This window comes from Rhinoderma darwinii, chromosome 10 (genome assembly GCF_050947455.1).
Source record: "Rhinoderma darwinii isolate aRhiDar2 chromosome 10, aRhiDar2.hap1, whole genome shotgun sequence".
Taxonomy (NCBI): Eukaryota; Metazoa; Chordata; class Amphibia; order Anura; family Rhinodermatidae; genus Rhinoderma; species Rhinoderma darwinii.
In genome coordinates, this window is record NC_134696.1 from 103,029,429 (window position 1) to 103,052,393 (window position 22,965).

Genomic DNA, 22,965 nt, shown 5'->3' on the forward strand with positions numbered 1-22,965 from the left:
ATAAAGAAGTGCAGGTCAGTTCTTGAGCCATTTTTGAAGCCGTTTTTCATCGACTCTATAGAAAAACAGCTCCAAAAACGGCCGTAAAAAACGCAGCGAAAATCTCGGCTGGAGATGTTTTTCTGCGCCAGGTCCATTATCTGACGTTTGGTTGAGCAGCCCTGGAATAGTTTCTGGGAAGCAGGTAAGAAGGAGATAGACGGGATCTGGGATGTTAAAAAAAAAAGTCCAAAATCGCCTCCCATTGATGTCAATGGGAGGTGGAGGCGTTTTATTCCCATGATCGAGAAAAAACGCTAGAGGGGAAAAAAAAAAACGACATGCCCTTTCTTCAGGCATCAATGGGAGGCAGGGAAAGCGTTTTTTGCGGCGCATTTTGACCACGGCACTCGATGGCCGCGAGTGAAAAATGATGCAAAAAACGCAGCAAACTTTTCTGCCTGCAAAAAAAAACTCTGTGTGAACAGGGCCTAAGTCCTGAAACGATCCTCCTCTGGGTCCCCTCCCCGGACTACATACCGTCCAAGCATCGTCTGCCCTCTACATACCATCCTGCTACTAAGAATCTCCCAGGACAGACAGACGACCCCTTGATTGGAGGTAACCGGTCGTCTTCTCTTTCTTTTCCTCGTGTTTTATGAAGCAGTCCGGTCTCGAGCACGTTTTGTACTTTGTACTATATAAAGTTTATGTCTCCACAATTTTGTTTTTTTTTGTATTTTTCTTTTTGCTTTTATTCATCTACTGTTATTGGTGCATAATATTTCTTACCTACGCCGGTTTTTGGATATCTTGTGTTAAGCGGCCCCGCGTGGTCAGCAATTGGCTTTGTGCTCGATTGTTTGTCTTTTTATCTGTTATAAAAAAAATAAAGTGCAGCTAAACGTTCGACAAACTTCTGACATGTCCTATTTTCTCACGGACCCTTCACCCGGTCCATGAAACAACAGCCGTGTGAACGGCCGCATTGAATTATATGGGTCTGTGTACATAAGTCTTTAAAATATCATTGTGATCCAAACTGATCTAATAGAGGGACATGCACTAACACTGTAGTGGTCCTGGCCTAAGCCTTAAGCCCCCCATCCAGAGCCACAGCCACAGCGCACGTCTTCCCTCATTCCATCTAATGTGACTTCTGTTGAATGTCAAATAACCGCGCTTTTTTTTATGAGGTTAAGAATGTGATCCGGTGGAGCCGTTGAGCCACTAAGTAGCCAACTCACAGCTTATGTGCTCAAAATTCAGCTGTCCCCATAGAGCGCCACCTACAGGGTGACAAAATGTGAAACTTGGTTAAGTGATAAGTATATTTCTGAAATCTGCAATAATGTTCTGTGATCGTTACTTCTGGCAGGAATTATAACATGTCATCTTTGGAAGAAGTTGTTACTGGCTCTCAACACCAAAGGTAGCGCACTGGTAAAGTTCTCTGCTGATAAATTAGAAAAGTCAAGAACATGCAGGTTCTATCCCCAGGATCTCCTCCTTGTGTCTCCACCTTTATAACTTTCCCCAGTGCAGGTTCACAAGGTGAGGGATTATTTTAAACGAGAAATGCAGCACCCTATTGAGTATCAGCCGCTTGACAAAATTGTTGGAAAAATATTTTCATATAAGAGAACACCATCTACCACACGAGCGGCATGCAGCAAACTTCGAACACAGGCACATGGGATAACTCCATAGCAAACCTAGTCCAAGGCAAAGCACGATCATTCCCCAACACAATCTAAAGTTTCTCTTGTACAAAGTCAGATTACTCCATCTCTTTAAAGGGGTGACAAACATCTCCTTGAGTAGCTGTGGTGCAGCTGGCTCACAGCTTGCGTGATCTGAGTTGAGCGCAGGGATCACTTCTGTACAATGTGGGTTCTAATCCCCACATTGGCCTCCCGGTGACTTTGGGCAGCTCCCCCCTTTCCCAAACTGCCACCCATGGAGTGCTGGATTATGATACCTGTTTGAGTGATGAGTATATTGCTGAAATCTGCAATATAAATACAGCTGTCTCGAAAGAGACAGCTGCAAAACTAACTTTCTTCCCATAAGTAACTTTCATTATGCAGCATCATACACATTGCACTGCCTCCACACCACCTAACAAGACATTTTGAACAAGGACACACATCAGGATTTGAACCAGGGTCTGCACAGATGACACTCACTGGTTAGACACTGCTTTAGCTCCACACCACCAGCTCAGGATAATCTCTAGGTTTTCTTATTGTTCCCATAACACCAAATGTAGACGTCATTTCCACCAGGAATAAGAACGTCATCAATGGAAGAATTTGTGGCCGGCTCTCGACATCAGAGGTAGCGCACTGGTAAAGTTCTCTATGATAAATTAGAGCAAGGAACATGTGGGTTCTATGCCCAGAATCTTCTCGTGTTTCATCTTTTCACTAGTGCAGGTTCACAAGGTGAGGGTTTTTTTAAATGAGAAATACATTGATTGCCCTGTTGAGCATCAGCTGCTTAACAAAATTGTTGGATAAAACATCATCACAATTAAGCATGGGCAACAAACTTGTATAAATGAGGAGAACACCATCTACCTCCCCAGCAGCATGCAGGAAGCCTCGAACCCAGGCACATGGGATAACTTCATACCAAACCTGGACTAAACCCTTAAGCCACCGCACTGACATGCACCAATGCAATCGAACGTTTCTCTTGTAGAAAGTCAGATTACCCCATTTCTTTAAAGAGGTGATAAATGTGCCCTTGAGTAGCTGCGGTGCAGCTGGCTCACAGCTTGTGTGATCTGAGTTGAGCACAGGGATCACTTCTATGCAATGTGGGTTCCAATCCCCATGTTGTTCTCCTGGTGACTTTGGGCAGTTCCCCCCTTTCCCAAAGTGCCACCTATGGAGTGATGGATTATGATACCTGTTTGAGTGATGTGTATATTGCTGAAATCTGCAATATAAATACAGCTGTCTCAAAAGAGACAGCTGCTAAAACTAACTTTCTTCACATAAGTAACTTTCTTATGCAGAAATATGCTCACTGCACTGCCTCCACACCACTATGAGCACAACATAGCAGAGTATCTTTTTGGACAAGGTCACACATCAGGATTTGAACCTGGGTGTGCACAGAAGACACCCAGTATTTAGCCACTGCTTAAGCTCCACACCACCAGCTAAGGTAGAGCTCTGGGTTTTCTAATTGTCCCCATAAGACCAAATGTAGATGTCACTCCCAGCAGGAATAAGAACATGTCATCAGTGGAAGAATTGTGGCCGGCCCCTGACACCAGAGATAGTGCACTGGTTTAGTTCTCTGCTGATAAATTAGAGAAGTCAGGAACATGCGGGTTCTAGCCCCAGAATCTCCTCCCTGTGTCTCCTCCTTGTAATTATTTCATCAGTGCAGGTTCACAAGGTGAGGAATTATTTTAAAATGGAAATGGATTGTCCTGTTGAGCATCAGGCACTTGACAAAATTGTTGGAAAAACATTGTCACTGTTAAGCACAGGCAGCAAACTTGTATAAGTGAGGAGAATCTCACACAATTATATAGTATATTATTGCAGATATCAACACCTCATCACCCAAACAGGCATCATAATCTATCACTCCATGGGTGGCACTTTGGGGGGGGGGAGCTGCCCAGGGTCATCAGGAGGATTAGAACCCACATTGTACAGAAGTGATCCCTGTGCTCATCTTAGATCATGCACGCTGTGAGCCAACTGCACAGCAGCTACACAAGGGCATGTTTATCACCACTTTAAAGAAATGGGGTAATCAGACTTTCTACAAGAGAAACTTCAGTTGATGTTGTGGCATGGCGGTGGGGTGGCTTGAGGCTTAAGTGCTTAGTCCAGGTTTGCTATGAAATTTTCCCATGTGCCTGAGTTCAAAGCTTGGTGCGTGCGTGCGTGCGTGCGTGCGTGGTAGATGGTAGATGGTAGATGGTGTCCTCTTTACTTACACAAGTTTGCTGCCCATGCTTAACAGTGACGATATTTTTCCCAACAATTTTATAATGCGGCTGAGGCTCAACAGGGCAATCAATGCATTTCTCCTTTAAAAAAAACACCTCATCTTGTGAAACTGTACTAGTGAAAGCCTCTCAAGGAGGAGATACTGGGAATAGAACCCACACTTACCTAGCTCTAATTTATCATAGAGAATTTTATCAGTGCACTACCTCTGGTGTTGACCCTTGGCCACAAATTCTTTCACTGTTGACATGTTCTTATTCCAGGTGGAAATGACGTCTACATTTGGTCTTATGGGGACAATAAGAAAACCCAGAGATTGACCTGAGCTGGTGGTATGGAGCTTAAGTAGCATCTAAGTAGCGTCTAAGTAGCGTCTAAATAGTGTGTGTCTTCTGTGCAGGCCCTGGTTCAAATTCTGATGTTTGAACTTGTTCAAAAAGTTACTTTGCTATAGTGGTGTGGAGGCAGTGCAATGAGTTTTCTGCTGCAGAAGAAAGTTACTTATAATGAACAAAGTTAGTTTTGCAGCTGTCTCTTTTGAGACAGCTATGTTTATATAGTAGATTATTGCAGATTTCAGCAATAGACTCTTCACTCAAACAGGTATCATAATCCATCACTCCATAGGCGGCACTTTAGGAACAGGGGGAGCTGCCTAAAGTCACCAGGAGACCAATGCAGGGATTAGAACCCACATTGTGCAGAAGTGATCCCTGCGCTCAACTCAGATCACGCAAGCTGTGAGCCAGCTGCACTGCAGCTACACAACAACACGTTTATTACCCCTTTAAAGAAATGGGGTAATCAGACTTTCTACAAGAGAAACTTTAGTTCCCATTGGGGTATGACTGTGTGGTGGCTTGGTGGCTTTAGTCTAGCTTTGCTGTGAAAGTATCCCATGTACCTGGGTTTGAGGCTTGTGGCATGCCGATGGTGTTCTACTCGCTTATACAAGTTTGCTGCCTGTGCTTAACGGTGACTATGTTTTTCCAACAATTTTGTCAAGCGGCAGTCGCCTAACAGGGCAATCAATGAATTTCTTGTTTAAAAAAACCTCACTTTGTGAACCTGCACTTTTGAAAGTCTCACAAAGAGGAGACACAAGGAGGAGATGCTGGGAACAGAACCTGCATGTTCCTGACTCAAATTTATCAGCAGAGAACTTTACCAGTGCGCTACCTCTGGTGTTAAGTGCCAGCCACAAATTCTCCCAGTGATGACAGGTTCTTATTCCTGTTGGAAGTGACGTCTGCATTTGGTCTTATGGGAACAATAAGAAAACCTAGAAAGCAACCTGAGCTGGTGGTGTGGAGCTAAATCTGTGTCTAAACAGTAAGTGTCTTATGTGCAGACCCTGGTTCAAATCCTGTTGTGTGGACCTGTCCAAAATGATACCCTGCTGTGTGGTGTTTGTTTATAGTGGTGTGGAGGCAGTGCAATGAGTATGTTGCTGTGTAAGAAAGATACTTACATGAAGAAAGTTACTTTTGCAGCGTCTCTTTCAAGAACAGCTGTAATTAAATATTGCAGATATCAGCAATATTCTCATCACTCAAACAGGTATCATAATCCAACACTCCATTAGCGGCACTTTGGGAAAGGGGGAGCTGCCCAAGGTCACCAGGAGGACAATATGGGGATTAGAACCCACATTGCACAGAACTGATCCCTGCACTCAACTGAGATCACCACAGCTACACCACAGCTACACCACAGCTACACCACAGCTACATTTATGACCCCCTTTAAAGAAAACGGGGTAATTGGACTTTCAACAAGAGAAACTTTAGATCACAATGGTGCATGACAGTGCGATGGCTTGAGGCTTATGTCCAGAGTCCATATTTGCTATGGAGTTTTCCTGTGTGCCTGGGTTTGAAGCTTGCCGCATGGTAGATGGCATTCTCCTTACTTATACCTGCTTGCTGCCCGTGCTTAAAGGTGATAATGTTTTTCCAACAATTTTGTCAAGCGTGAGACGCTCGGGGGAATCAACGCATTTCTCCTTTAAAAGAAAGCCTCGCCTTGTGAACCTGCACTGGTGAAAAGCTTACAAGGAAGGAGACACAGAGAAGAAGACACAAGGGGGAGATCCAGGGAATAGAACCCACACATTCCTGACTCCTCTAATTTACCAGAATAAAACTTTACCAGTGCGCTACATCTGGTCTCAGGCAACACCCCCCAAATTCTTCCAATGATGACATGTTCTTATTCCTGCTTGAAGTGACGTCTACATTTGGTCTTATGAGGACAATAGGAAAGGGCGGAGGTTAACCTGAGCTGGTGGTGTGGGGCTTAAGCAGGTCCTAAAGAGTCAGCGTGTTCTATGCTACTCCTTGTTCAAATCCTGGTGTGTGGTCTTCGCCAAAATGTTAGATTGCTGTGTGGTGTTTATAGTGGTGTGGAGGCAGTGCAATAAGTATGTTGCTGCATAAGAAAGTTAGTTTTGCAGCTGTCTCTTTTGAGGCAGCTGTATTTAGATAGTAGATTATTGCAGATTTCATCAACATACTCATCACTCAAACAGGTATCATAATCCATCACTCCATAGGCAGCACTTTAGGAAAGGGGGAGCTGCCCAAAGTCACCAGGAGACCAATGCAGGGATTAGAACCCACATTATGCAGAAGTGATCCCTGTGCTCAACTCAGATAACGCACGCTGTGAGCCAGCTGCACCGGAGCTACACAACAACACGTTTATCACCCCTTTAAAGAAATGGGGTAATCAGACTTTCTACAAGAGAAACTTTACATTGCGTTGGGGCATGACAGTGCGGTGGCTTGGGGGATTTAGTCCAGGTTTGCTATGGATTTATCCCATGTGCCTGGGTTCGGAGCTTGCTGCATGCCCCGTGTGTGGTAGATCGTGTTCTCCTCACTTATACAAGCTTGCCTTTTGTGATTAAATGTTTTTCCAACAATTTTGTCAAGCGGCTGAGAACAAGTGCGGATAATAAGATGCCGGATTAATGTGACAGTGACAGGGAATGACGTCAGCTTATTGTGTAGTACAGGACATAATGCATGGCGTGATCTAGCGCTGCGATCTTGTGGCTTTATCGCGCCGTGATGCTGCTTTGTTACGACACATTTTAACCGCTTATGGTTTTTCTTCTAGCTTTCCGTCTTCTTCCACTTGGTTACTTTCCCTTGTATGTTCCTCTGCATCTACAAGTTTTTTTTATCTCTTTATCTTGACTGTGGTTTATTTTCACTTATTTCTTTCCGAGTCTTCCGTCTGGGGGCGGAGCTTAGTACGTTCCTCTTTATTAGAGACAGATCAGCCGCTTTCTGTAACATTCACATAGAAAGCGAGAGAAGGGAGCTGTACTGGAGCCCCACAGACAAGACACCAGGGCAGGGGAGGCCATGAATTCGCCTCCCACCTCCGCCTCTAGAGGTAAGCGACAGATGCAGGTAAAACTTATATTTAACAAACGTGGAGATCTCTCATTTATAATGACGGAGGAGGGGGGGGGCTCATTGTACCACGGATCTCAGGCTTATTAATACCTCACGTGGGTAATAATATTTTTTAATTAATCTTATTTCTCAATACTTTTCGGCAATATATGACTATTTTTTCTGTGGGTGATGCATTATTTGATGGAGTTTCTACTGGTTGCAATTTTTTGACTAGGGGGCGACGATAAATGTTCAATATAATATGTCCAGTCCAAATGTTGAATTTGTGCCCTGTAAGTTATTTTCTGGATCATCGTATGTTCACGGTGGAATATAGAATTAGTAGAAAAAAGCAGCAACATAATAATAGATACATTTTATCCAGATGTAAATATAATAGTCACATTTTTTTATTATTATTATATTTGTATTATTATTTTGTAACCTTGTTCCTGCGTTGGGCATGGGTCTAAGGTCTCTTGCACATGGCAGAGTCTGTACCGTTCCTGCAGGACTCTGTGTGCCATGATCTAGCATCTAATGGGACATGCAACATATGAAATCATAAGCACACAGAGGTACAACATGACCCCAGTGACCTCTATGCCGGAATACGATCGTATACATGAGCTGGCAGAGGAAGCTACAACCGTGGATATTTTTGACTCAATGGATGAAAAAATGGCTGATGTGAACAAACCGTATGTCACTTACCCTGGTGCCAACAATTATAATGCTGCGAAATCTATGGCGTTATTGGTGCACGATAGGATGGATGGATAGATAGATAGATAGATAGATAGATAGATAGATAGATAGATAGATAGATAGATAGATAGATAGATAGATAGATAGATAGATAGATAGATAGATATGAGATAGATGATAGATAGATTAGATAGATAGATAGATAGATAGATATGAGATAGATAGATAGATAGATAGATAGATAGATAGATAGATAGATAGATAGATAGATAGATAGATAGATAGATAGATAGATGATAGATAAATAGATAGATAAATAGATAGATATGAGATAGATAGATAGATAGATAGATAGATAGATAGATAGATAGATAGATAGATAGATAGATGATAGATAGATAGATAGATAGATAGATAGATAGATAGATAGATAGATAGATAGATAGATAGATAGATAGATAGATAGATAGATAGATTTGAGATAGATAGATAGATATGAGATAGATAGATAGATAGATAGATAGATAGATAGATAGATAGATAGATAGATAGATAGATAGATAGATAGATAGATAGATAGATAGATAGATAGATATGAGATAGATAGATAGATAGATAGATAGATAGATAGATAGATAGATAGATAGATAGATAGATAGATAGATAGATAGGTAGATAGATAGATAGATAGATAGATAGATAGATAGATAGATAGATAGATAGATAGATAGATAGATAGATAGATAGATAGATAGATAGATAGATAGATATGAGATAGATAGATATGAGATAGATAGATAGATAGATAGATAGATAGATAGATAGATAGATAGATAGGTAGATAGATAGATAGATAGATAGATAGATAGATAGATAGATAGATAGATAGATAGATAGATAGATAGATATTAGATCGATAGATAGATAGATAGATAGATAGATAGATAGATAGATAGATAGATAGATAGATAGATAGATAGATAGATAGATAGATAGATATGAGATAGATAGATAGATATGAGATAGATAGATCGATAGATAGATAGATAGATAGATAGATAGATAGATAGATAGATAGATAGATAGATAGATAGATAGATAGATAGATAGATAGATAGATCGATAGATAGATAGATAGATAGATAGATAGATAGATAGATAGATAGATAGAACAGGCGTGGCTTAGAGTGTAACGTTTTGTAGTAAAGCGCGGAAGCAGTGAGTTCTCACTGAGTCACAGCACGTGGTCTTATGTGGATTTCCCAAACATTGAGTCAGTGCTGGGGATTCCTCTCCACGCCTCAGTGACAGCTGCAGCGGCCGCCCACACACGTCTCCTCCGTCACGGAGTCACACAACGTACGACAAGAGAGGGAGAAACGAAATCCATTCTACACACAGTATCTGTCACTTTATGTCACAGTGAACCAGTCTTAAAGGGGAACTGTCACTTTAATGTCCACTGTTACTGGCCACCTCCATCCTTATCACCCATTTTTTGTTATTCCTCCAATGCATCAAACAAAAAAAAATAAGGAAACTTTGTACATTTTCTACTTGAATGTACTTTCGTTTCGCGTATACAGCTCCTATGCAGAGCTATGGATAACCATGGTTACAGACTACAAAAACATCCTATGTAGTCTGATCCTGCCCTCATGTGCCACAGAAGGTTATAACGATTATCAAGTAGTAGGTCATCAAGAGGATGATGTTGAGAAACCATGGAGACACATAGGTCTGCGTAGGAGCTGTATAGACAAAACGGTAGGAGATTTTTAATGAAGACTATTTGCAAAGTGGCTTCATTTTTTTTATTTTTAGATATATTTAAGCCATAAAATAAATTGGTAGCAAACGGGTACATACTCTTTAAGCCTATTCGGCAGGTTGTATCTGTTTCTGGGAAAGTTGGGTATAAAACAATATGGCCATCTTCAGAGCTATAAATCAGCGGAAAGTCCAGACAGCATTAGGTGGGTCCTTGGGACTTTATGTCCCTGTGGTCACATGACATAGTCACATGACAACCTCGCTCCCCATGGGGTGACTGCCACAGGCCTCAGTATTACTATGAGTGCAGTACTCAGTACAATCCGTTCATGATGGCATTAACGTGAGTCATCTTCCCATCAGCACCAATCATAATAATAACCAGCGGCGCCTCAGCCATGGGACGGCGGACTTTACGCCTCGTGAAAATGAGAAATTTACTGAACCCCCATGTAAATTACATTTCCGCTCAGATCATTTGTTTACGTTGGGGGGTAATAACTTTTGTGACATACTGAAGATATTTTACATTTTTTTTCATTTATTTATTTTGCATAAGGATTTCAGTGTGATATTGGGGAATCCCCGGCTACAGATTTGTGGGACTATTGCTACAATTATTAGTTATTTTTCACTTTTTGTGTCTTCCTATAACAAGCTATAAAGGATCAGGCAGAGCGAGGGGGACACCAGGGACCGGTTTCATTCTGACATTAATATTAACAAGTTTCATAATAAATGCTTATATATACAGTACTTTTTCAAATTCATATTCTGTTTGTGGTTTTATTAGTTTATATTATATTGTTGTTATTATTATTATTATTATTATAGATTTATATTATTAGAGCTTTGTATTAGTATTATTATTATTATTATTATTATTATTGTGGTTTTATTAGTTTGGATTATGTTGTTGTTGTTGTTGTTCTTATTAAAGATTTATATTATAGCTTTTTTATTATTATTATTATTATTATTATTATTATTATTATTATACATTTATATTATTATTATTATACATTTATATTTTTTATATTTATTATTATTATTATTATTATAGCTTTGTATTATCATTATTATAATTAGTATTGTTGTGGTTTTATTAGTTTAGATTATAATATTATTATTATTATTATTATTATTGTTGCTGTTATTATCATGTTATATTGTATCTGCTTTAAAACTAAAATAATTTTTTTTTGTATTTTTGTATTTCTTTTTTTTTTACACTTTTTGTTTCCTACTTCACCATAATTTGAGGACATGGATAATTAAAAAAAAAAAAAAAAAAAAAGTGAAATTATTCTTTTAGGGTCATACAATTTTCACCCGCTTTATTATATGTAAAATTCTGTCCATCAGTTATTTATTAGGGAATTTCTATGTAAAATATATCTATCAAGTTGGCATTTGCTCACATTTGGGGTCTGAGCTGAAAAAGAGGGGGCTAACTAGAATATTTATGTGTATTATCCATTAAAACAAACATGAGATGCTTTTAGATTCAACTTTTATTTTTATTTCAATTTTTACATTTAGTATTTTATTATTATTATTATTATTATTATTATTATTATTATTATTATTATTATTATTATTATTATTATTAAGATGTGTCCATGGTTTCGGATATTACTCACCTTGTCCCCCTGCTGGCTGTCTTACAGACTGCAGACCGTACTGTTCCCCTCCACAAACAGTAAAACAGCTTCTTGAGCAGAGACGACAGCAAAATTCCAGCCAGGTAAACGCTGCAAACTACGGGGATAGATAGATTGGATGGGTGGATGGATAGATAGATATGAGATAGAGATATATATATATAGCCGCTGCCATGCCAGCTACCCTAGTAGTTACACCCATGGATAGAGCAGTTCTGTGTCTTCACTGTCGGTTATATCTGCCTAGGAGCTGTGACAATCTGTCATGTTATTCTCTTCTAGATATCTACAGCTCTGGGGGAATATCAGCAAGATACAGGTGAGTCTTTTGTTTCTATATTTCATATCATTTTATCTCTTTCTTTTTAATGATATCTATGTTTTCCATATCTTCTTCTCTCTTCATATTTCCATATATTTCTTTTAAGCCTATGTCCATCTATAAACACCATTGTGCAGTTTATATACAATTATTCTGCTGGTGGAGTCACTGTGTACATACATTACATTACTTATCCTGTACTGATCCTGAGTTATATCCTGTATTATACTCCAGAGCTGCACTCACTATTCTGCTGGTGGAGTCACTGTGTATATACATTACATTACTCATCCTGCACTGATCCTGAGTTACATCCTGTATTATACTCCAGAGCTGCACTCACTATTCTGCTGGTGGAGTCTCTGTGTACATACATTACATTACTTATCCTGTACTGATCCTGAGTTACATCCTGTATTATACTCCAGAGCTGCACTCACTATTCTGCTGGTGGAGTCACTGTGTACATACATTACATTACTTATCCTGTACTGATCCTGAGTTACCTCCTGTATTATACTCCAGGGCTGCACTCACTATTCTGCTGGTGGAGTCACTGTGTACATACATTACATTACTTATCCTGTACTGATCCTGAGTTACATTCTGTATTATACTCCAGAGCTGTACTCACTATTCTGCTGGTGGAGTCACTGTGTACATACATTACATTACTTATCCTGTACTGATCCTGAGTTACATCCTGTATTATACTCCAGAGCTGCACTCACTATTCTGCTGGTGGAGTCACTGTGTACATACATTACATTACTTATCCTGTACTGATCCTGAGTTACATTCTGTATTATACTCCAGAGCTGTACTCACTATTCTGCTGGTGGAGTCACTGTGTACATACATTACATTACTTATCCTGTACTCATCCTGAGTTACATCCTGTATTATACTCCAGAGCTGCACTCACTATTCTGCTGGTAGAGTCACTGTGTACATACATTACATTACTTATCCTGTACTCATCCTGAGTTACATCCTGTATTATACTCCAGAGCTGCACTCACTATTCTGCTGGTTGAGTCACTGTGTACTTACATTACATTACTTATCCTGTACTGATCCTGAGTTATATCCTGTATTATACTCCAGAGCTGTACTCACTATTCTGCTGGTGGAGTAACTGTGAACATACATTACATTACTTATCCTGTACTGATCCTGAGTTACATCCTGTATTATACTCCAGAGCTGCACTCACTATTCTGCTGGTGGACTCACTGTGTACATACATTACATTACTTATCCAGTATTGATCCTGAGTTATATCCTGTATTATACTCCAGAGCTGCGCTCACTATCTGCTGGTGGAGTCGCTGTGTACATACATTACATTACTTATCCTGTACTGATCCTGAGTTACATTCTGTATTATACACCAGAGCTGCACTCACCATTCTGCTTGTGGAGTCACTGTGTACATACATTACATTACTTATCCTGTACTGATCCTGAGTTACATTCTGTATTATACACCAGAGCTGCACTCACTATTCTGCTGGGGGAGTCACTGTGTACATACATTACATTACTTATCCTGTACTCATCCTGAGTTACATCCTGTATTATACTCCAGAGCTGTACTCACTATTCTGCTGGTGGAGTAACTGTGAACATACATTACATTACTTATCCTGTACTGATCCTGAGTTACATCCTGTATTATACTCCAGAGCTGCACTCACTATTCTGCTGGTGGAGTCACTGTGTACATACATTACATTACATTACTTATCCTGTACTGATCCTGAGTTACATCCTGTATTATACTCCAGAGCTGCACTCACTATTCTGCTGGTGGAGTCACTCGGTACAGACCTTACTTACCATGTCCTGATCCTGAGCTGTAGCCTGTATTATACTCCAAAGCTGCACTCACTATTCTGCTGGTGGAGTCACTGTGTACATACATTACATTACTTATCCTGTACTGATCCTGAGTTACATCCTGTATTATACTCCAGAGCTGCTCTCACTATTGTGCTGGTGGAGTCACTGTGTACATACATTACATTACTTATCCTGTACTGATCCTGAGTTACATCCTGTATTATACTCCAGAGCTGCACTCACTATTCTGCTGGTGGAGTCACTGTGTACATACAGTACTTATCCTGTACTGATCCTGTGTTATATCCTGTATTATACTCCAGAGCTGCTCTCCCTATTCTGCTGGTGGAGTCACTGTGTACATACATTACATTACTTATCCTGTACTGATCCTGAGTTATATCCTGTATTATACTCCAGAGCTGCACTCACTATTCTGCTGGTGGAGTCACTGTGTACATACATGACATTACTTATCCTGTACTGATCCTGAGTTATATCCTGTATTATACTCCAGAGCTGCACTCACTATTCTGCTGGTGGAGTCACTGTGTACATACATTACTTATCCTGTACTGATCCTGAGTTACATCCTGTATTATACCCCAGAGCTGCATTCACTATTCTGCTGGTGGAGTCACTCGGTACAGACCTTACTTACCATGTCCTGATTCTGAGCTGTAGCCTGTATTATACTCCAAAACTTCACTCATAATTCTACAGGCTTCAAAGCAGAAACCTCTCTGAATTCCCTGCTTGTTTAGTATCTGCAAAGAGTTTTGCTCTGGTGATCCACATTTTACGAAGTGTTGTCTTCACAGCAGGCACGGTACAGAAAACTTCTGTAGGAGAAACTAACTGCCCCCTACATAATAGGAGCTGTTAGAAGGATCCTGTACACAAACTTGCTGACAGTTTCCAATAACACGATCAGTACACGATAAGTAATGTATTTACAAAGTTTTATTTTATATATATATATATATATATATATATATATATATATATATATATATATATCTGTGAAATGTTGCTTAGAGGGGACATAACATGTAACATCCCTGACTTTTTCTTCTGTTCTGTCTTTTTGCCTTCCCTCCTTCTTATCCTTACAATTAAATGCATTATATTCTTGTTGCTTGATAGAAGAGAAAGCTGTAGACGTTCTTCTCCTCTTCACAGGCGCCATCAGTGGTCAGTCATTCATCCACCACAGCTCCAGCCATCAGAAAGATGATTCCATTGTATTCCAAAGACCTGGCTCTCACTACCCCTACTCTCCCCTGGAGGACATGTTCGCTTCCAGGCCTTCTCCGAGGTTCAGTCCTGAAGGAAGATATGAGACTGGGAGGACAGAACCTCAAGCTCCGGATACAGACATTGGGGTGAGATGTTCTATCGTAACAATATGGAGGATGTATGGCCAAGATCAGTATCCCTCAGAGACTCAATGAGAACATAGGTCGCCAAACCAGGTCTGAGATGGGGCAGGGACATCATCACTATCATCTATACCCAGCAAAGTCTCAATAATCCTATACGTACTGTGGTCTCCCGTATCTATAGTATCATAAAATAGTGTCCTACAGAAATCTTCTACAGTTTTTCTTTTTAGGACCTCACTTAAAGGGGTTGTCTCATTGGACACAACCCATTTTTTATGAGAGCCGGCATGGCCATCCGGCTCCTGACATCACTGGCAAACAGTTGATTTAGCCTCAGCCAGTCAGACATTACGGAAATGTAGTTGTACCTGGCGGCGATTCGGATGAATGGCTGTCCATGTAATAATCGTGTCCACCAGAGTGAGAGCCTCTCTTCCAGGGTTGCTCTCCGTTCTGGCTCATAGAGGGGGTTCCCGAGCGGAGCACCCCCCTCTATGATATTCATATGCCCTAATAGTCTTCATGAAATGACCCCTTTATGACTCAAAAGAGGTGCCCAACAAGACCTGCCTTGAGCAGTCTAGGACCTGCCTTGAACTTCAGCCCACAGACTGCCCATTGCTGCTATAAAGAATAAGTTTTACTTATATATTCATCATATTCTGGTTTTCTTGATAAGGTTGCATCATCCGGTGCCTACATGGCCCCTTTTACCCATAATCCTTCCTGGATGGGACACAGCTCAGGGACCTGTTCCACCACCGGAGCTGACGCCTTCCTGAGGATGCCGGGATCTGTGGTTCCAGATCTGATGCCTATAGAGTTGGAAGAAGCCAGAACTCAAGTCCAGGGTATTAGTCCTGAGCAGCTTCTACATCGTGATGAGGATGTGGACACGTAAGTAGTTAGATGGTCCATAAAAGTTTTAATTCACGTGGATTTCCACGAGCCAATAGCTATTGTACCTGCCACATTGTACCCGAGACATGACCAGTGTGCCCGGTCCATACGTCATGGTGTCACAACTGTGCGGCATGTTAAGGTTTACAACTAAATTATGGGATTTGATGTTTAAATTCATCCCAAATTTTTGATCACATGAAATTCTTCTCGTCTTCCCAGAATCCTTCACCTCTATGCCGCACGGGGCCTGCGCTGCCAGTCATATGCTGTGGCGGAACGCTTCTTACAATACGGTCTGCTGGATGCCAAGGAGCACAATGGGAAGGTCAGTTTGTTTATTTGCTTATTATCTCCGGAAAGCAATTAACCCCTTAGTGACCACCAATACGCCTTTCCACCGCGGTCACTAAGGGGCCTAAGGCTAGACCGCCACCTTTTCACGGCGGTCCAGTCTAAGTCCTGCACGGGTGTCCTGTGCTTGCTGGAGGGGGTGCTCGGCTGTCTGATGACATCCGGGCTCCTGCTCCAACGGGCGCGATTGAAGTTTACTTCAATCGCGGCCGTTTAACCCGTTAAATGCTGCGGTCAATAGCGACTGAGGCATTTAACTCTCTTACCCACCGTTGGCCCGCAAATGCAATCGCGGGCCTCCTATGTGGTGCCATGGCTGCCGGGGGCCTGATAAAAGCATTATAGCAGCAATCTGAAGAGTAAAGTCCCCTAGTGGGACTAAAAAAGAGAAGTAATAAATGTGAAATAAAAATTATTAATAAAAATGACAGTAAAAACATAAATCAAACCATTTTTTCCATAAAAAGTGGTTTTATTTAGTAAAAGTGTAAAAAATAAATAAAAGTACACATATGTGGTATCGCCGCGACCGTAATGACTCAAACAATAAAGTCAATATGTCATTTATACCGCAAGGTGAACACCGTAAAGAAAACTGCAAAAAACAATGGTGAAATTGCTATTTTTTTCCATTGCCCCCCAAAAAAGTCATAATAAAAGTTAATCAATAAGTTCTATGTACCCCAATACAGGACCAATCTAAACTACATCTCGTCCCGCAAAAAACAAACCCAAAAAATCACTACATTGACGGAAAAATAAAAAAATTACGACTCTTGGAAAGCGACGATGCAAAAACGAATAATTTTTGTTCAAAAGTCGTAACACCTAAAAAACCTCTACGCATGTGGTATCGCCGTAATCGTACCGACCCATAGAATAAAGTTAAGGTGTTATTTATGCCGCACAGTGAATGGCGACCATTTAAAACAATGGTGGAATTTCAGGGTTTTTTTCTATTCCCCCCCAAAAAAAGTTAATAAAAGTGAATCAAAAAATGATATGAACCCAAGATGGTGCCATTAAAAAGTACAACTAATCTCGCAAAAAAACAAGTCCTCATACAGCTATATGGACAGAAAAATAAAAAATTTATAGCTCTTTGAATGCGACTATAGAAAAACGAATAAAATTGCTTGTTCATTAGGGCCTAAAATAGGCCGGTCACTAAGGGGTTAAAAAAATTTAATTTTTCCAATTTACAAAAAGTACAACCCCTCTCCCCCCCCCCGGGTTTGACCTCCTTAACCATTGGACCCCCATTCTGGGTGATCTTTTTAGTGAATTTAAAGTAATAATATTACTCAAATTTTTATCAAAAATGGCTTCCAACTTTCTCATCATTATTATTTATAAATGGCAACTAACTAATATCTCAGCAATATGTTTTATGTAGCCATTTTATCCTGTTTAAGGGGGAAGCAAGGGGTCATTAGCCCAAAGAGCCAAAAATGTAGTCTATGGACAGCGTCAGTAGTGGTATCTATCTAGGAGATAGGACAGTATCATTGTTCTCGTGGCTCTGACTTAGTATTTATCTCGTTTCTCCATTCCTTCACAGTCTCCGCTCCTGGTCGCTGTGGCGGCAAATCAACCGGAGATTGTCTATGACCTCCTGACACTGGGTGCAGATGTCAATGCTTCGGACTGGAAAGGGCAGACGGCTCTACACGTGGCTGGGACCTATGGACTGTCTGATGTCCTCAGGGTAAGTATAAGGTCTTCATCTCTATAGTGATCTTTGCCCCACTCGGCATTATTCCCATATCCCTGTATAACTGTCATTCAGGACTCTAGAAAATCCTATTGACTACCACTATATGAGGTGCAATGGCGGCCATATTGGTTACCTCCAAACTTTCAGAAGATCAGATATCAGTAAAAAATTGTCTGAATAGAATTTAACAACTTCATCTTTGACGGAAGGCTTCAACCTATGCCACTGGATAGGCATACAATGGCATATGTGGCCCCAAAAAAAAAATGTATGCCACCCACACTTCCATGTAATGACACTCAAATCCTTAAATTTCAGGTTTTCCTTGCTCTTCAGCATCAGAAGAACGTTGACGTGGAGGCCAGAAATTATGATGGTTAGAAGGACTGAATATTATTGGGTCTATGTAAGGTCTATACAATAAAAATAACCGGGTAAATAGTATAAGGTCCAAATGAATCAAAATATATTTTTTCCTTAAAAATCTAATTTAATCAGTTCGAAAGAAAGAATTCTATATAAAAAATTCAGTTCAAGACAAATCCTCGTGAGGCGACCTATGGACCTTGAACTATTGTGTGCCCTTGTGCCCATTAACAGCCCCCAAAGAGCCAATCTGTGAAGGTCTCCTCCCCTTGAAGACCCTTTCAAACTGTTTTTTATTTAGTTTTTGGCTTTTTTATTTATATTTTTTTTTTTATAAGATTTTCCTTCTTATCCTCCAGGTTTAACTCCTCTACACTGTGCTGTAATCTCACAAAACAATGTGTACAAAACCAAAAAGAGCCAGAACACCCCAAATGCTCAGCAACGCGAACGGGAGACCCTGACATGTACCCAACTACTGCTCCAAATGGGCGCCAGCTGCATAAGTCAGGTATACAAAACATACCAGATAATCCCACTTTAAGGATATTTTAAGTATATTCATTTGTCATTTTTAGAGTTTGAATGGACTGAAATAGGGCATATGGACATCATAGATGTCGGTCATAATGATATTTCAAATATCGGAAATTTATTTAAACAGAATATGTAAAAAAAAAAACAAAATTTGGTAAATATTCCTGAAAAATGTAACATTATCTGCTCAACTTTCGTTTTTAAGTGATTTTTAGACTCATGGCATGAAACTTGTAATAACTTCCTCAAACAGGAAATCAAGAGCAACAAGACGGTGCTCCACCTGGCAGTGCAAGCCGGGAATGTCCCCCTGGTCAAATTTTTTCTTGAGATGTCTCATGCTGATCTCCCTGGACTCATCAACATGAAGGTGAACAGTGCCGATATTATCATCTCAAGTTCTCCTGATTTCTTGTATCCCCATCTTATATCTTGACCTCTATAACATTTTGTAGACCATAGCTCCCATGAAACCAGACTTATGGCCTCCATCACATTTGACTGTGGGTCTTGGGTTCTACCTTGATAGTATTTGACTTCATCACACCTGACAATGGCCTCCCCTGACCCCCTCATCACAAAATAAGTAATTCTTCTTCTACTTCTCATGATATGGTGGACAGAAGACTTATTGCAAATTCTACTCTTGGTGGATTTTACTCTTGAATATATCTTGAATGGATGTCTTATCTGATGAAAGTCTTTATCATACCGTCTTGGAGATCCTAAATACAAGAATCCAGACCCAACCATTAACATTAGTGGAAAGTCCAACGATTCAAAGAAAACAAATGCTACAGTTGATACCTCCAAAGACCCAAAAGGCCACACATTGAAGTTTTCCCACAGCCCATATACAATGGTTTATCGTTGGCCACCAAAATTAAGGGAAACCCATAGACATTAAAGAATAGCCAAATTTATTACTATTGGCTATGATCAGTCTATGGCCTCCAAGACAACTGATGATTCTACTTGTTGATGTCTTCTTCTCAATACTACATCCTCATAGTTTTTTTCCTTTGTTCCTGACCATAATGTGTCCATTTTTCCTAAAAGTTATGTCCTCTTTCTTACAGGCTCATGGAAATACTGCTTTGCACATGGCAGCGGCCTTACCGCCTACTCACCCTACAGAGTATCTGATCCAGCTCTTGCTTTTCTATGGAGGTGACCCAAGCACCCGCAACCTGGAGAATGAGCAGCCGGCCCACCTGGTGCCTCCTGGAGAATACTCTGAACAAGTATGTACTGGTCAATTATCCTATTGTTATTGTAGGGTCGAATGCACACGACCGTAGACTTCGTCCATAATTGCGGACCCATTAATTTCTATTCCGTGCCCGTCATAGCGGACCGTGATGACGGGCTTGGCTGTGTGCATGAGGCCTAAATGATTTGCATTTTGTAGATCATGTTTTTTACAGAATTTACACTTCAGAGGAGACATCTGATTGGCTCAGAGCGCATAACACAGCTGTGACATCACACCAGAAAGAGCCCGCCCAATCAGCAAGTATAGAGATATAGAAGGTGCAGGTTACACAGAGCATTTCTGGCTGCAGTACGTCAAACACACATTTATAGCGGCTTCAGGAGGGAGTGGGACGTTACACCTTACATTTTCATGTGTTTTTTGATGCCTCTCAATATTTGAAGCCCCATTGGCAGGACATTTTTTTAGCCACACCCCAAATCTGTTCAGAAACGTCCACAAAACCTCCCCAAAATGCCCATTTTAGGGGCACAATTGCATGTGCCCCATACCCATTGAGGTTCGCTTCACTGGACTATTCGGGACTGTTGAGCAGTAAGCATTTTTGCTGGTACAACTGTATATTTAACATAAGTGAATATAATGTCCATGTTTCCGTATATATTTCTCTTATAGATTAAATTGCTCTTAAAGAGAAGACGCGTGATGTCATCAACCCGCAACCAATCAGCAACTTCCTTATAGGAAACAACAGATCAGGACTATTTTTCTAGTCCCAAAGTCAAGATTCTTCTACTGGTTAGGAACAACATCCCATATCCCAAAGCAGAGGATATACCAAATACGCTTATAGAGGATTGTTAGAAGCTACATAAAGGAGAGGTTCAGGTTCTCAGATCATCATCCTCCTGATTATCGTTATCATACACAATGTATATATTATAGTTTCTGTGAAACTACACCCCAGTGATTACCAAAGCGTAATAATTATCATATGCAACAGGTAAGGATAAGAGATCACAATAATATTCTATAGTAAACAAAGGAATTGTATTTATTGCAACCTTATCTTAGGGAAATATTGCAACTTAAACATGAAATAAATAAGAATCTGACCTAATGTTAACCATAAATACTATTCTATTTTGAAGAATATAACTATTATAACACTGCCCCCTATACACAAGAATGCAACAACTATTAAAATACTGCCCCCTATATACAAGAATATAACTACTATAATACTGCCCCCTATATACAAGAATATAACTACTATAATACTGCCCCCTATATACAAGAATATAACTACTATAATACTGCTCCTATATACAAGAATATAACTACTATAATACTGCCCCTATATACAAGAATATAACTACTATAATACTGCCCCCTATACACAAGAATATAACTACTATAATACTGCCCCCTATATACAAGAATATAACTACTATAATACTGCCCCTATATACAAGAATATAACTACTATAATACTGCTCCTATATAAAAGAATATAACTACTATAATACTGCCCCCTATATACAAGAATATAACTACTATAATACTGCTCCTATATACAAGAATATAACTACTATAATACTGCCCCCTATACACAAGAATATAACTACTATAATACTGCTCCTATATACAAGAATATAACTACTGTAATACTGCTCCTATATACAAGAATATAACTACTATAATACTGCTCCTATATACAAGAATATAACTACTATAATACTGCTCCTATATACAAGAATATAACTACTATAATACTGCCCTATATACAAGAATATAACTACTATAATACTGCCCCTATACACAAGAATATAATTACTATAATCCCCCTATATACAAGACTATAATTACTATAATACTGCTCCTATATACAAGAATATAACTACTATAATACTGCCCCCTATATACAAGAATATAACTACTATAATACTGCCCCTATATACAAGAATATAACTACTATAATACTGCCCCCTATATAAAAGAATATAACTACTATAATACTGCCCCCTATATACAAGAATATAACTACTATAATACTACCTCTATATACAAGAATAGAACTACTATAATACTGCCCCCTATATACAAGAATATAACTACTATAATACTGCCCCCTATATACAAGAATATATCTACTATAATACTGCTCCTATATACAAGAATATAACTACTATAATACTGCCCCTATATACAAGAATATAACTACTATAATACTGCCCCTATATACAAGAATAGAACCACTATAATACTGCCCCCTATACACAAGAATATAACTACTATAATACTGCTCCTATATACAAGAATATAACTACTATAATACTGCCCCTATATACAAGAATAGAACTACTATAATACTGCCCCTATATACAAGAATATAACTACTATAATACTGCCCCTATATACAAGAATAGAACCAGTATAATACTTCCCCCTATATACAAGAATATAACTACTATAATACTGCCTCCTATATACAAGAATATAACTACTATAATACTGCCCCCTATACACAAGAATATAACTACTATAATACTGCCCCTATATACAAGAATATAACTACTATAATACTGCTCCTATATACAGGAATATTACTACTATAATACTGCCCCTATATACAGGAATATTACTACTATAATACTGCCCCTATATACAAGAATATAACTACTATAATACTACCCCTATATACAGGAATATTACTAGTATAATACTGTCCCCTATATACAAGAATATAACTACTATAATACTGCCCCTATATACAAGAATATAACTACTATAATACTGCCTCCTATAT

The 22,965-nt window shown here is 39.5% G+C and overlaps 1 protein-coding gene across 1 annotated transcript; it reads left to right on the plus strand.

Annotated features, from left to right (window-relative positions):
• The first annotated feature begins 7,300 nt into the window (after positions 1–7,300).
• Positions 7,301–20,900, plus strand: NFKBID (NFKB inhibitor delta). The gene is made up of 12 exons (XM_075839072.1): positions 7,301–7,364; positions 11,521–11,597; positions 11,797–11,833; positions 14,864–15,066; positions 15,746–15,963; positions 16,189–16,294; positions 17,882–18,028; positions 18,356–18,413; positions 18,763–18,914; positions 19,194–19,310; positions 20,020–20,184; positions 20,832–20,900. The coding sequence occupies exons 1-12, from the start codon at positions 7,334–7,336 to the stop codon at positions 20,898–20,900; spliced, it is 1,380 nt and encodes a 459-aa protein (XP_075695187.1). The 5' UTR covers positions 7,301–7,333.
• The last annotated feature ends 2,065 nt before the right edge of the window (positions 20,901–22,965 follow it).